The sequence below is a fragment of the Mustela erminea genome, chromosome 5, assembly GCF_009829155.1.
Source record: "Mustela erminea isolate mMusErm1 chromosome 5, mMusErm1.Pri, whole genome shotgun sequence".
NCBI classification, from domain to species: domain Eukaryota; kingdom Metazoa; phylum Chordata; class Mammalia; order Carnivora; family Mustelidae; genus Mustela; species Mustela erminea.
Genome location: NC_045618.1, coordinates 86809426 through 86822456, shown reverse-complemented (window position 1 = coordinate 86822456; position 13031 = coordinate 86809426). Strand labels below are relative to the sequence as shown.

Here is a 13031-nt window from a genome sequence, read left to right as displayed (position 1 = left end):
TAACAGAGTAACCACTGATTTAATTGTGCCTAGAAACTTCTCAAGCTTTGACATTTTACATCATCTGAATTATATTACTACATGGCAATGCAGAAGATTAACATACTGCAATTAAGAATTTTCCAAATTCGAGGCACCTGGGTGGCTCAGTTGGTCTGCCTTCAGCTCAGGTCATGATCTCAGGGTCCTGGGATTGAGTCCCCAGGCAGGCTCCCTGCTCAGCAGGGAGTCTGCTTCTAGCTCTGCCCCTCCCTCTGCTAGTAGTCTCTCCTTTTCACTCTCAAACAAATAAATAAAGTCTTTAATTTAAAAAAAAAAAAGAAGTTTCCAAATTTAAGATATAAATATTTTTTTCTTCTGGAAAAAAAAAATTAACTTGTCCTCTTATGTATTTAGAACAATACTTATTTGGCCACATGTCTTTCATTTACTTGCTTTTATAAATCTCATAATTTAGTGATATAATATCCAGTGTTCAAATGTAATCAATTTTAATATTCACAATATACAGAGACGATTATTTGAATCAGTGCTCTATTTTTATTTTAAATTGGTCAGTGTTGTTTTGATATGTGTGTATAAATTAACCATTTCTAAATGAGTATGAACATTAGATCTATAATTCAAGGGAGAAAAAAATGAAATAACCAAAGATTTTTGAATTATGACACTGCTTTATATAAGCTGGGTTTATCAACTATTTGTGAGAATTAAAAACTATTTTTCAACTCTTTACTTCCTGATGTTATTATAACAAATGATGACCCAATAAAAACTACTGAGCTCCTTTTAAATGCTTGCTATTACGCTAGATGCTTTAAAAACACTCCTTCTAATGTTTGGAACAAAATGCCTTGACACTTTTTTACTGTGATATCTTTGAACAAAGTATACTTGCACCAAAAGAAAAAAAAATTGCTTGTTTTTAAGAGTCAGTCTCTAACCGCCACTTATAACCTCCACTTAAAACCACAGGTACTATTAAAGGGATGCTTACTGTGGGCCATATGGCTGCATTATCTCACTGAATCTTCACAACATCTCCTGAGGTTGGGGCTATTATTTCCCCGTTTTACAGATGAAGAAATACAGGTGTTAAAAGGTTAAATAACTTGCTTTAGTGACAACTGACGCCAGAAGCTCTGAGTTCCCGACCATTGTATGTTCTGCCTCTTCTTTATGAATGAGGGGCTTTTTATAAAAGAAAATGGCAAGCTTTCATATCATTTCTCCTTGGCATTCTTTACCGGTAGAAACAGACTCAGGAAAGGGACTCTCATTCTTCGCTGCTATTTTCTGGGATGTTTGTCATGGGACAGCTACTAAATGTATCTGACAGTTTTAGCAAAATAAGGGAGAGAAAAGGAAGTGGAGATGGTTTTTGTTTTTTGTTTTTTTTTGAGAAAACAAGGATTAGGATTTTTTCCCAAGTGAATAAAAGTAACAAGTAAAACGCTGATTTTTGACAGATAAGAAAACCCTAAGAGTTTTAGGACTTCAAAATAATAAAACGAAAACTGGGTATTTTGAGGCTTTGGCATTGGAATTTGGTATTAGGAAATTTGCAGATCTACCCAAATCTGCTCTAAGAAACCTTAAGGTCCGCGTTTGTTTGTTTGTTTTTCAGAGCTTTGCGCCTCGGACTCCATCCTGGTGATGAATTTAGACTCAAAACTCTAGGGTTTTTGTGGTGGTGGTTTCTAAGTTTTTCTCGGGGGAAGAAAAAAAAAAAACACGAGTGTTTTAATTTTTCTTTTGCAGAGTCGGGGGAGGGACAGAGGGAAAGAAAAATTAAACGGTCCACAGCCAGTCCGTATAATTTGAGGTTTTCTCACAAACCTCCCTTGGGAGATTACACCGTGACCTTTAATCGGGAAATGGTAACTTTATTACGTTTATCTGGTTGCCCTCTCCTCACTCTCGCAGGTTGAGCCACGTTTGTTTTCGGGGAGCCACGGCCGGAGAACGGTCCGAGCGTGAGGACCCCGCAGCCCGCAGCGCCGCAGGCCGCGACCTCGGGCGTGCGCTGGGCGGGCGCCGCCCCGACAACCCCGCCGCGTCGCCGGGCCCCGCGGACGCGCCTCGCAGGGGTCCCCAGCCCCTGTGCCAGCAGCGCGGGGGGCTCCGGGCGCGCCCCCCACCCCCCACGCCTGCAGAGGCCACGCGGGCCTGGAACCGCTTCCACCGCCCCAGACCCCCGGGGCTCCTGGCGGGGACTCGAGGCCTCCACTCCGCCCTGGAAGATCCGCGGCCCCGGGCCCGCCTCACCCGCCCGGGCTAGGACCCCCGGCAGGGACGGACGGTCGGCCTGGGCTTCCCCTCGGTCGAGGCTCCAGACCTCGACCTGGGTCCCCCGTCGCGCAAACCCCCGCCGCCTCGCGGCCCACCCGGCGGGGCCCTCGCCTCCTCACCTGACCGTACTTGGCTTCCTGCTCCAGGGCTCCCTTCTCCAGCCCGTTCACCGCGTGCGGGGCGGCGGCGGGGAAGTTGTTCCGGCCCAGGCTGCTCCACTCCTCCACCTTGGGGCTGTGGTAGGGGGAGCTGTCGCTCACGCCTGGGGAGGAGGAGAAGGCGTCAAGCTGGAGCGCCAACCCGCGCGCCCCCTCCTGAGACGCGGCCTGAAGCCGCGAGCGCCGAGCGCGGGGGCTCCGACCCCTGCCCTCGACCTAGCCGGGGGCGCTGGGCCCAGGCGCGGCCTCGCCGGCTTCCAGCCCGGGGCCCGGCGGAGCTCACGCTCCTCAGAGTAGGCCTCTCCCAGCTCTTAAACCCACGCCTGCGGGAAGATTTTTTTTTTTCCCCCTTTTTCAACTGCCTTCGATTTCCTCCTCCCCTCCTCATTCCCCCGGGGAATCAAATGGAAAGAACCTGAACGTTTTCCTAAATCGAGGAATGAGAGACGTGAAGCTGGATGCGCTCGCTCATCATCCCAGGCCTAACCCAGGGTCGACTCGGGATTGACGAAAACGGGGACTGGTGCGGACTGAAAAGGGAGAGAGGAGCGTCCTTGGCCTAACCGTCCTTGGCCTGTGCCGGTGCTCAGAGACAACCAGAAAAGTGCTCACCGTGCTGTGAGGATCTAGTACTTATGTCAATAGATGAGACAAAAGATCTGCAAAGTCCTTTGCAAACAAATAACTGCAAGTTGCCCACAACACACATGCAAAATATACACGCATAGTTTGCCATGTGTGTGCATAATTCGTGAGTATCCTTGATGTTCTATGTCTACACATTAAATATGTGAGGTTATGTGCATATAACTTAAAAAATAAATAATAAAATTACCACTGTAAATGGTACCAGCATCAGTAGTAAGGTCACAGAGAGAGGGTTTTGTGGGGGTTTTTTTGTTTGTTTTGGGGGTTTTTTGTTGTTGTTGTTGTTTTTTTAATGAAATAAAAAGTTAAGGAAATGAAGGTAGAATTTTTTTTTTAAAGAGTAAAGCTGTCAGTTATCCTTTATGTTCTTAATACAGATACAAAGAAAATTATATGCCGTAAACTGATTACCACAATACCTACAAGTGTGCCTACTGAATCACTGCCATCTTTAAATGACTAAGTGAAGTTTTAAAAGAAAAGATATTTGAAGACTATGAGCGATGTGTTTTTGTCTTTGGAACCTATAGGTGGAGGACTGAAATTTTGACAAAGCCACTACAACTTGATTTTAAATACTTCCATCTGGCACAGTGCTTTGAAGGGGCAATTGTTTTGCAGAAATGATCACTTACAGAAATAATCATTTTATAGTCACAGATTTGTCAGAAAACAGGTTGTTTAAAGCTGGCATCCAGAATCAACAACATCTAGAATGAAAAGTTGCTCCTCTCCATATAATCCATTACTTTTCCAACTGATATTTGGTCTGATTGTAGGATCCCCAGGGAAGAGCAACTCTGTCAGTCTTTTTTCACTGTTCCTCCCCCTCTCCAAAGAATTAGACTGTATTCCAGTTTGCACCAGGAAACCGTGTTTTGGCAAAGAACTGCCAGTCTCTCTTTGCCTTCCCAGACAAAAGGCAATCGGTGGGCACAAGACTGAAGTTATCTTAAGAAATTGAGATCCCCCTGTGAGCCCCCATTTCTGCTGATCTCACACTTTCCCATGAACAGGGGCTTCCTTTAAATGTCAGTAAGGTCAGTTTATCCTATAAATCAAGGGCAAACTCTCTCCAACTAAAGCGCCAACCAGCTCCAAATAAGATAAAACTGAGCTCCTAGAAAAATCTTGTAAATTCACAGTCAGCAAACAAGAAGACAAGAAATCAGGGCTCTGCTTTAATTACTTAAAAAGATAATTGTGCCAATGTGGTGGCAACAGAGAAAGGCAGGAAATAATTAAAGGAACTATTCCCCGCCTTTCCTACTTAATTTTTCCCCTGCACTTTTTAAACTTTCGGCCAAGAAATTAAAACGGTAGGCTCTTATCTCTGCATTATTTAAATTCTGTGCCTAGGACATGTTGACTTTTTCCTCCTACCCAGAAAGAATTCAATGCCAGTTTCCTTGCTGTTGTTGTTTTGTCCCATTATGAAGTAAAGGAAAACAAAGTCTGGCCTGTGGAAGCCCAACTGTGCAGTAAGGCTGGAGAATCCTTCTTGCCAAGCAGAAAAGACACTCGATAGACGGCAAGGTCAAGGGTGAGAAAGGAAAGGAGCAATAGGATGGCACCGCTGAAAATGTGCAGGTACTAGGTGTCCACTGGCATTCCTAAGGACCGGGGGTGGGGCGGGTGGGGGGAGACCATAAAGGGAAGCCGCAGGCTTGGGTAAACTGAGAAAGAAGAGAGGACATGATGAAATCACCGCACATTTTGTTCCCATCATAGCAGTGGTTGGTGCCAGTTCTTAAGACACATATAGTGAACTCTACTAAGGTAAAGGCTGGAGGTGGGGCAGTAGGAAAAGAGAGAAGGAGAGAGAGAGAAATAAAGCAGAAAATTAGTCCCAGAATGAGCAATGCAGTAACATGCAAGTTACTAGTAGTAACTTCGGGACCTCCGTTTCCGAGGAAAATGAAGTGAAGCATAAGAATGAAACCAATTAGGTGACATTTGAACTTCCTGCCTGAGCAAATTTGGCCTGATTGCCAGAATCCAAGAATACTGCAATTTCCACAGGGTGCCCGACTCCTCGAGGCCGCATCCGATCCCCAAACAAGCTGCCCGCAGCGGTGTCTGCAGCCAGCAGCCCCACGCCCGCTCAGGCCTCCCGGGCTGCGCCCCAAGTCCGACCTGGGCCGCGCTCTCCGAGTGAGCGAGCGGGTTTGAGGCTGCAGCGGCGCGAGAGGCGGGGGAGGGTGGAAAATGCGAACCATGTGTTGGGGATGGGGGGATGTTATGGGTCTGGTAGTTTGAGATGAGGCAGGAGACTGTGTGTGGCAAGGAAGCAGAGGGCATGAATTTCAAGTTAATGAGATCAGGACACCCCCTGGGAGGACTCCTTAGTTTCGAAAGGAAAAAGCCTCAGGTGGTGGCACAGACGCGGCCCGGAGGCCGCAGATACAGAGACACCCGAGAGGGTGCAGAGGGAGGGTCTGCACACCCACACCACCCGGCCCCTGACCTTACCTTGGTCGGTGATAGAGCGAATGCCCAGGATGTCGGTGACGGAATGGGAGGAGGGCCAGGTACGGGGCATGGCCACCGAGCCGGGGATGGCAGGCACCCCGGGCGGCGTGGGCACCTTAGCTGCGGCCGCCGTGATGGGGCTGGGGTACGAGTAGATGTGGTTATAGGGCAGCGCCGGCTGTGGCGCGGGCTGGTGCTGCTTGTATGAGTCGTAATGGCCCTGTTGAGCCAAGTTGCCGATCTTGTTGCGCAGGATGCGGCTGATGGAGCTCACCGAGGGCACGTTGTACTTGTCACACACGCCGTCCGCCAGCAGGCGGTCCCGGATTTCCCAGGCAAAGATGCCAGGGTCCCTTTGCTTGTAGGTCCGGATGTGCTTCACCACGGTAGGGGTGGTAACTCGGGGCTTGCTGCCCCCAATGGCTCCTGGCAAGATCGAACCAGTCTCGTTGTAGCGCGCCAGAATCTTGCTGACGCAGCCGTGCGAGACCCGTAGCTGGCGGCTGATGTCACAGGGTCTGATGCCCAGTTGGGCCAGTTCCACGATACGAAGCCGGATGGCGTTGGGCAGCGGCCTCCCGTTCACGAATACTCCTCCCAGCTGGTTCACCTCCCCAAAGGCTGGCTCTGCAAAAGGAACACACGGCGCGCGGGGACGCGCACCGGCAGTTTGGGACAGCCGTTTTCCACTCGGCCTCCGCCCACATCAGAAGTCCGGGCAAATGCACCCACCCGGGACTGGGGACCTGGGCTTTCCCCAAACCCTACTGTCCCCGAGCCTTGCCCAATGGCCGCAAACCACTAAGGTCTAGTCGCACCCCCCACCCCATTCCCAGTGGTGCCTGCGGCCACTACAAGCAAATAAAGTGGTGAGACGCAGGGCCGCTCCAAGTGTTCAAAAAGCCTCCGAAGCAGGCGGGGAGATCGGTCTTGACTCCTGCAACTAGCTCCTTCTCGTCTGCTCCGGTCTAAAGTCTCTGGGCTGCTACCCCTGGAGCCCCAGCGCCCCGCCTGGGGACCGGCGCAATTAGTCTAGGAGTAACTACAGTTCGTTTGGATTTTCCCCCCTGTTCTCAGTGTGTGAGTTTGTGTGAAACAAAACTTGGTCCGCACTGAGGCTACGGAGCTTGCCGATGCCACCGCTCCCTTCTTTTAATATCAGAAAATGACATCAACAGCAACCCAGTAGCCAGCGTTCATACTGAACTGCTGAGTGCCCTGACCTTTAGCGTGTTTCTAACAACTTGTAGGAACAGGAGCAAAGTCAATAAGAAGAGTGTGAGCGCTCAGTGGTGCGCGCCCTCGCGCTCCCTCCCTCCCTCCCTCGCCCTCTCGTTCCCTCCCTCCCTTCCCCGCTCTGACAGCGTCCCCCGCCGCCACTCACCCATTGCTCCGAGCAGTACACCAACCGGGCCCCAATTCCGAACTCCCAAAAAGAAACTTTTCGCACAGCTTCAGTGGCCCGGCTTGTCGCTGCCCCAGGCAGCCGGTACCTCCGCTTCTTCCCGGGAGGAGGCGGCGAGGGCGCAGAAGGAAGGAGTAAAAGGAAGTCTGTGCCCCGATGAAAGAGGCTAGAGTTCTGCATTTCAATCTAAGCAGCAACGTGGGCTGGCCTGAGCCGGGCCGGGCGGCTCCGTCTATCACTCACTGGGGCCACGCCCTCGAAGAGGAGGGCCCGAGGTCAATCTGCGTGGTGATTGGTGCGAGCCGCTGAGCGACAGCGCAGTCCGGGAAAGCTCTTCCGCTGTCTCTTGCAAGCTTGCAGTGCACCTGGGTGACTAAATACAATGAAAATGGGTGTTTGACACCTTCCTAGGGTCAACTCAAACAGACAACAAAATCAAGCTGATAAATTTGCTGAATAAGCAAATGAAAGCATTTGGTCGGAATATGAGAAACTCTAAGGGGGAAGAAGTTGAGACGGGGGCAGGGAGAAACAGACCCCTCAGAATTTAAATTAAAACTCTAGGTGGGAGGTGGGGGCCACCGTCAGGTGGGTGGCTGGGGTGTTTCTTAGAATAGCCGGTCTTGCAGGTCTCCAGGGGTTGTCTGGAGAAGAACATTTTAACCGGGATGATACCAACTCCAGCCTATGCCAGGTGGCGAGAGCGCAGGTGTGAGACGATAGGCCGATCGAAGAGACCAGGAGGTTGAGGGGAGACCAAGCCAGAGGTGGAGGCCACTGTGACCCAGGTGGAGACCCCTCTCCTGCCTCCAGAACTAGCTCCCCAATGCAGTTTCTGGTGGTTTCATCCAGGAGCGCGGGGCCAAACCTTAGCTACGCAGGCTCCAGGCTGCGGCCGCGCGCGGTATGCGGAGGACTTGCACACGCGGCTAAAGCTAGCTCACAGCCAGCGTAGACGATTGCCTGTGCGTGAGGCACTTTCCTTGGAGGCCAGCGCGCCACTGCACTCAGCCTGGTTGCTGGTCTGCGGGTACTCGAAGCCAAGGTTTGCCCACCCACCGCCCCCGCAAGAGTTTTGTTTAATCGAAGAGACTTGGCCCCAAGAAAGTTGAACACCGAGCCTGCACATATATGTAATTCTCCTCTCTGTTTAGCTACTAGGGGCCTTGAAAGTCAGCCCACTTCTGAATTTTCACTTTCGATCACTCTAAGTCTAATCTAAAGTGTATAGTACTCTTTTTGGCGGCCAAAGTTAATTACATTTTGAGTATGGGTTATGGAGAATGCTAATCAAAATTAAAAACAAGATGGGGAGCATCTTTAATGAACTTGGGTGTTTGGACTTCTTCAGGTCGAGGATGTTGATATTGCTACTTGACCGTCATAACACTACTACTTGTGCACACAGGATTCCTGTTGATCTTCCCACAATCCTGAGGGATGTGTGTAGCTCCAGTCTACTACATACAGGAAAGCTGACCAGGCCGGGATTCCGGGCCACTAAGTGACAAGAAGCCAGAAAAACGAATGATCATCTGTGTTTTTTGAAACGAAGAGCCACCCCCAGATGCTCATGCTCCTGTGGTTGGGGCCACAGTCTGATTTCAAATTTATAGGTAAGAAGAATGAAAAGATACGGATGCGTTCAAAGACCCTTAATTTTTTATTATCGGGTTCTTTTTTTTTTTCAAGATTTTATTTATGTATTTGACAGAGATCATAAGTAGGCAGAGAGGCAGACAGAGAGGGAGGGGGGAAACAGGCTCCCTGCTGAGCAGAGATCCCGATGCAGGGCTCGATCCTAGGAGCCTGAAATCATGACCCCAGCCAAAGTCAGAGGCTTAACCCACTGAGTCACCCAGGCGCCCCTATAATAGCCGGGTTCTTGCGAAAATTCTCACAACTAGAAATACTTGAACTTGTCTCTTTATTTGTTTGTTTCAATTGTTTGAAATCTCCAGTTTGACTAGATAGCGATTTTATCCTGGTCTGACCCCAAATACTTATTGTTTGGCATCGCCTGGTATTTTACCATGCGGAGGTCTTTGAAGAATCCAAGATTTTTAATGCAGCAATTCCTTCCTGGAGATTGGGTGCAAGTTAATTGAGAGACTGAGATATCAGAGAAGAGCCTACGACGGAGATTTGTGTGAAAGATGGAACATGCCGGACTTCTAGATCAAGAAGCTAGCTCCCTGACTCCTCCCCCGACAGACACGGACTCAACTCTGCTCCAGCGCCCTGTGAGCGCCTTGCGGACTTTGCTGGGCGGCAGTGTCGGTAAAGGGCTGTTCCACCTTCTGGCTGACAAGACCCGATGCCCGGATGTGGATCTGTGCGCTCTATGAGGGTTTTAGTGGTTCTACAGCACCAACCCGGAGTGATCCAAAGACTCATTGTTTAGAGCTTCGGCTAGGTGGACCTAAACACAAATCCCTCCCGTTTGCCCCTAAACTCCTTCAGCTACCTGACATGTCCCGTGCTCTAGAACAGGTCTGCTACTATCTCTTCATTTCCACCTGTTGGACTTGGCCGCGGCCGCGCGTTATCTTTGTGGCGCACCCTTTCTCCCCGCTCCTTGGAGCGGAGCAGGCGGTCACCACACCAGCGGGTGCGGGTGTTCGGTGCTCTCAGCTCGGCGCATTCCCAACACCCCGCGAAGAATCGTCGGTGTTTAGGGACGCTAAGTACCCGTAGCAAAGTGAGGCCCGAGATTGGGCGGCAAAAGGAGTGGAAACTTCAAGGGACAGATCGAAGCGAGGGATCCTAGAGGAAGATGCTGATGCTGAATGCTGAACCCTCCCGGGGCCGCACCCTGAGTACTATGGTCAGGTAACAGGCAAATCAAAGAGCCTGAGCGAGAGATAAGTGACTTGAAAAAGGGAAAGAGGACTCGAGGGCTAGAGGCGGGCAGGCGAGAGGGAGAGAGAAACCTAAAGGGCCGGTAAGCCTCGACAGTGGGAGTAGGGAGGCAGGACTTCGAGAAAGAACCAAGGGGCAGCTGGGGTCAGCGCTCCCTGATTACTGCCCGCTGTGGACCTGGGAGATTACAAAGAGATGGGGGGGGCAATCTACCAAAAGAATTTCTTCTAAAAGACTAAAACCAAAACACAACCAGTAAGGCCTTCAGCTGACACAGGCCAGGAAGAAGCCAAAAGCCCTTCCCAGGGTGCTTTCGAGGCCTCCTCCAAGGGGCTACCCGTTCTCTGGGTAAATATTTACTCAGTGGGAGACTGGAAGCTAGCGGGGGAGGGTGGGAAGGAGAGGGCTACGCGGGGTGGAGAGAATCCCTACGCTCGACACCGGCGGGGACAGATGTGTCCACCGGCCAGAGGGGAGCCAGGGCCCGGGACTGCAGGGGCGGCTCGGCTCGGGCCCGCCGCCGGGGGAACTTCAGCCCACGGCGCACCTCTTGGGCTGGACTCCTGCCCTGCCGCTGCGGGCCCAGGCCAGATGCTGTGAAGTCTTCATAAATCTGTCAGCGGTCGCAGTGCCGCGGACGGTAATCTGTGGCGCCCCCCCTCTAGGCATTAGCTGGATCTGAGGAGAGACGACCAGAAGGAAGAGGAATCTAGCGAGGCCGTCCTCGCGCAGCCTGGCAGACGGCGCCTGCCCGGGGACCGCGGGGGACAGCCGAGGTGGGACCCCGGCGCTACAGGCTGTTGAGGGAGAACTCTTCCCTATAGCTCTGCAACCCTGACCGACGCCCTGGGCTGCTACCCGGGGTCTGCATGTCAGCTTCGCCTGAGGCTGGGGGATAGAATGAGAGACGCTATGCGTGCGCGCGTGAGAGGGGTCCTGCTGTTCTCGGTGGCATTTATGAAGAGCAGAGCTGGCAGAGAACATTAAGGGGCAACTTGCCCTCCTGCTGGGGACAGGATCCCGGGCAGGCGCAGGCGACGATGCCCGCTTCTCGTCCTGCCCAGGGAGTTCCAGGGAAGGAGAGGAGGCAAGGGTCTGAGCTCCGCGACGGGTTTTCGGAGCACAGCGACTTCTTGCAGCCTTGTGAGGAGGGAATGAGATAGAAACAAGATCTCGAATCCGGTTCTCCCAAGGGAGCGCCTCTTTCAGGGTAAGTGGAAGATTGAGCGCGGCGCAGAGAAAAAGAGGCCAGACTTCAGTCCTCGCCAGACTGCGCGGCTAACGCCGGGACCACGGGTTCCAACCCCGATCTGGCCACGGCTCTGTCCCGGCCGCTCGGGGTCAGCTGCGGCTCCGCCGCCTACTCGACCTCCCAGCGCCTGCTGCGGCACGTGGCAGCCGGAAGCGCACCCTGTGCCCCAGGCGAGGGAGGGCCACCCTGAGTGCGGACCAGGCGGGAACCGCGCGCCGAGCCGCGGGCTGAGTGGGGGACGGGGTGGGGGTGAGGCGCTAGAGAGAAAAGCTTTGGGGCGAGGGAGAGACAGACCACCAGAGCCCTCAGCCCCAGCCAGGCCCCCGGGGTTGGGGGGTGGGGGTGCTCACACACTGACCTGCAGGCCGGGACTTAGCCCGGCTGCGGACGCCGCCGGACGTACCAGCCCCAGTGGAGGCTGGGGGATGGGGGAGGCGGCCCCCAGAAAGAGCCCTGAAGATTCTCCGAGAATCGCCAAAGCCTCCCTGCTGCCTCTCCGCCTAACTGCCGACGATGCTTAGGATTCAAGACGCTTTCCCCCAGAGGACCGCAGTATGCAGGGTCCCGCCGGAGCGCGGAAATCCCGCTGCGGGCCGTGGGATGGGCCCCCGGGGCTGAGAGCGCTCCTCACTCGCTTACTCCTTCCAAGGGCAGGGGAGGGGCCTGTTGTCGCCTGAAACCCGCTTTTAATTCCCCGCCTGCCTGTTTCCGTTCACCCGGGGTTGGTTTTTCTGTTTGTTCACTCCTTCTGTTACAATAAAAACAATCGACATTTCTTTTCAGTTTCCCCATATTAGCGTCACTCAGTAATTGTTCTCCACCCCTCCCCCCGCGCTGAAGGCGAACTGGATTGCTGGTACCCTCGCATTGGAAGGTTTCCGAGTATATAAGCAAATCTTCCCTAAAGACTTTAAAGTAAAAATAAATAACGGCCCGGGAAATTGCCATGACCTTAACATCACTTTCTGAACGCAAATTACACCCATTTTTCAGTTTTCAACAGCAGAATTGCTTTCAGAAGGACGGCGCGAGGCCCCACGTTATAACCATGTTTTATGGTTACATTTGTTTTTTAAATCCGCAAATGAAAGAGAACACATTTTTTGTGCAAGGGGCAAAACTTGTGGCTGAGGTCCCGCAAGTGCGATCAAGGATGGATCCCGGTTGGGGGCAGGGGCAGGAATGATTCCTTCGGGGAAGCCAGGCTGAACCTTTAGGGAGGAGGCACTTCGCCCTGCCTGGGTCTAAGAATCTGTAGAAGACACACCACCGCTCGGTGAGGAGAGAAGGACACCGCCCGCGGTCGCTCTACAGCCTTGAGCTGAAGCAGCTCAAGAAAGTAGCAGCTGCGTGTGAGGAAAGCAGGTTTTGGGGGCTCTTAAAGACCCTGCCCTCAGGGTCCCTGTGAGGGCAGTGGGGCTGTCTCCTTCCGAAGACCCGATTGGCCCAAAGGCTGTCTGGAAAAGATAAATGCGAACCAGGCCGCCCCTCTAAGCCTTGGTTTCGGCTCTGAAGCACACTCTTCAGGGTCCCCATCTCGGGCAGGTTACGTTGAATGCAGCTTTCTTGGGAGGCTGGGGTTGTCTGCTGGCTTCAAGCAGCCGGAATCAACCTGTGGGCCAAACTCGGAGCTAAGCAAAAGCTTTCCTCCCATTTTCAGTGATGCAGAGAACAGGCTGGCGCACTTCGCGGTTGCGTCCAGGGAGTCCTCGCACCTGGGCAATGGACAGGGAGTGGTGGAGCTGCCCTGCTCCGGGCGGTCGAGGCGCGGGATTTCCAGGCTGTCTTTTCTCTGGACGAATTTCTCAAGCACCACCAACTAGCCCTGCGCTGACCGTGAAAGCAGATAATCTTGCTGCACTGTCCTCACCATCCCTCCGAAAACAGGAGTGGGGGCGGGGGTAGTGTTGCAAGCAGAGTCAGGGTCGGAATCACGGAAAAT

General features: G+C 52.5%; 1 protein-coding gene across 4 annotated transcripts in view; it reads right to left on the bottom strand.

Annotated features, from left to right (window-relative positions):
- The window catches only part of PAX9 (paired box 9), a 31566-nt gene that overhangs the window by 8835 nt on the left and 9700 nt on the right, over nucleotides 1–13031 (bottom strand). For 3 of the 4 annotated variants that reach the window (XM_032344075.1, XM_032344077.1, XM_032344078.1), the window contains exons 2-4: nucleotides 6955–7348; nucleotides 5571–6197; nucleotides 2412–2554 (exon numbers count right to left, since the gene is read on the bottom strand). In XM_032344075.1, the coding sequence (XP_032199966.1) occupies nucleotides 2412–2554; nucleotides 5571–6197; nucleotides 6955–6958 (774 nt within the window). In that variant the 5' untranslated portion in view covers nucleotides 6959–7348. Of the gene's footprint in view, nucleotides 1–2411; nucleotides 2555–5570; nucleotides 6198–6954; nucleotides 7349–11447; nucleotides 11733–13031 lie in introns of those variants that run through there. The other variant, XM_032344076.1, reaches the window with a different exon arrangement.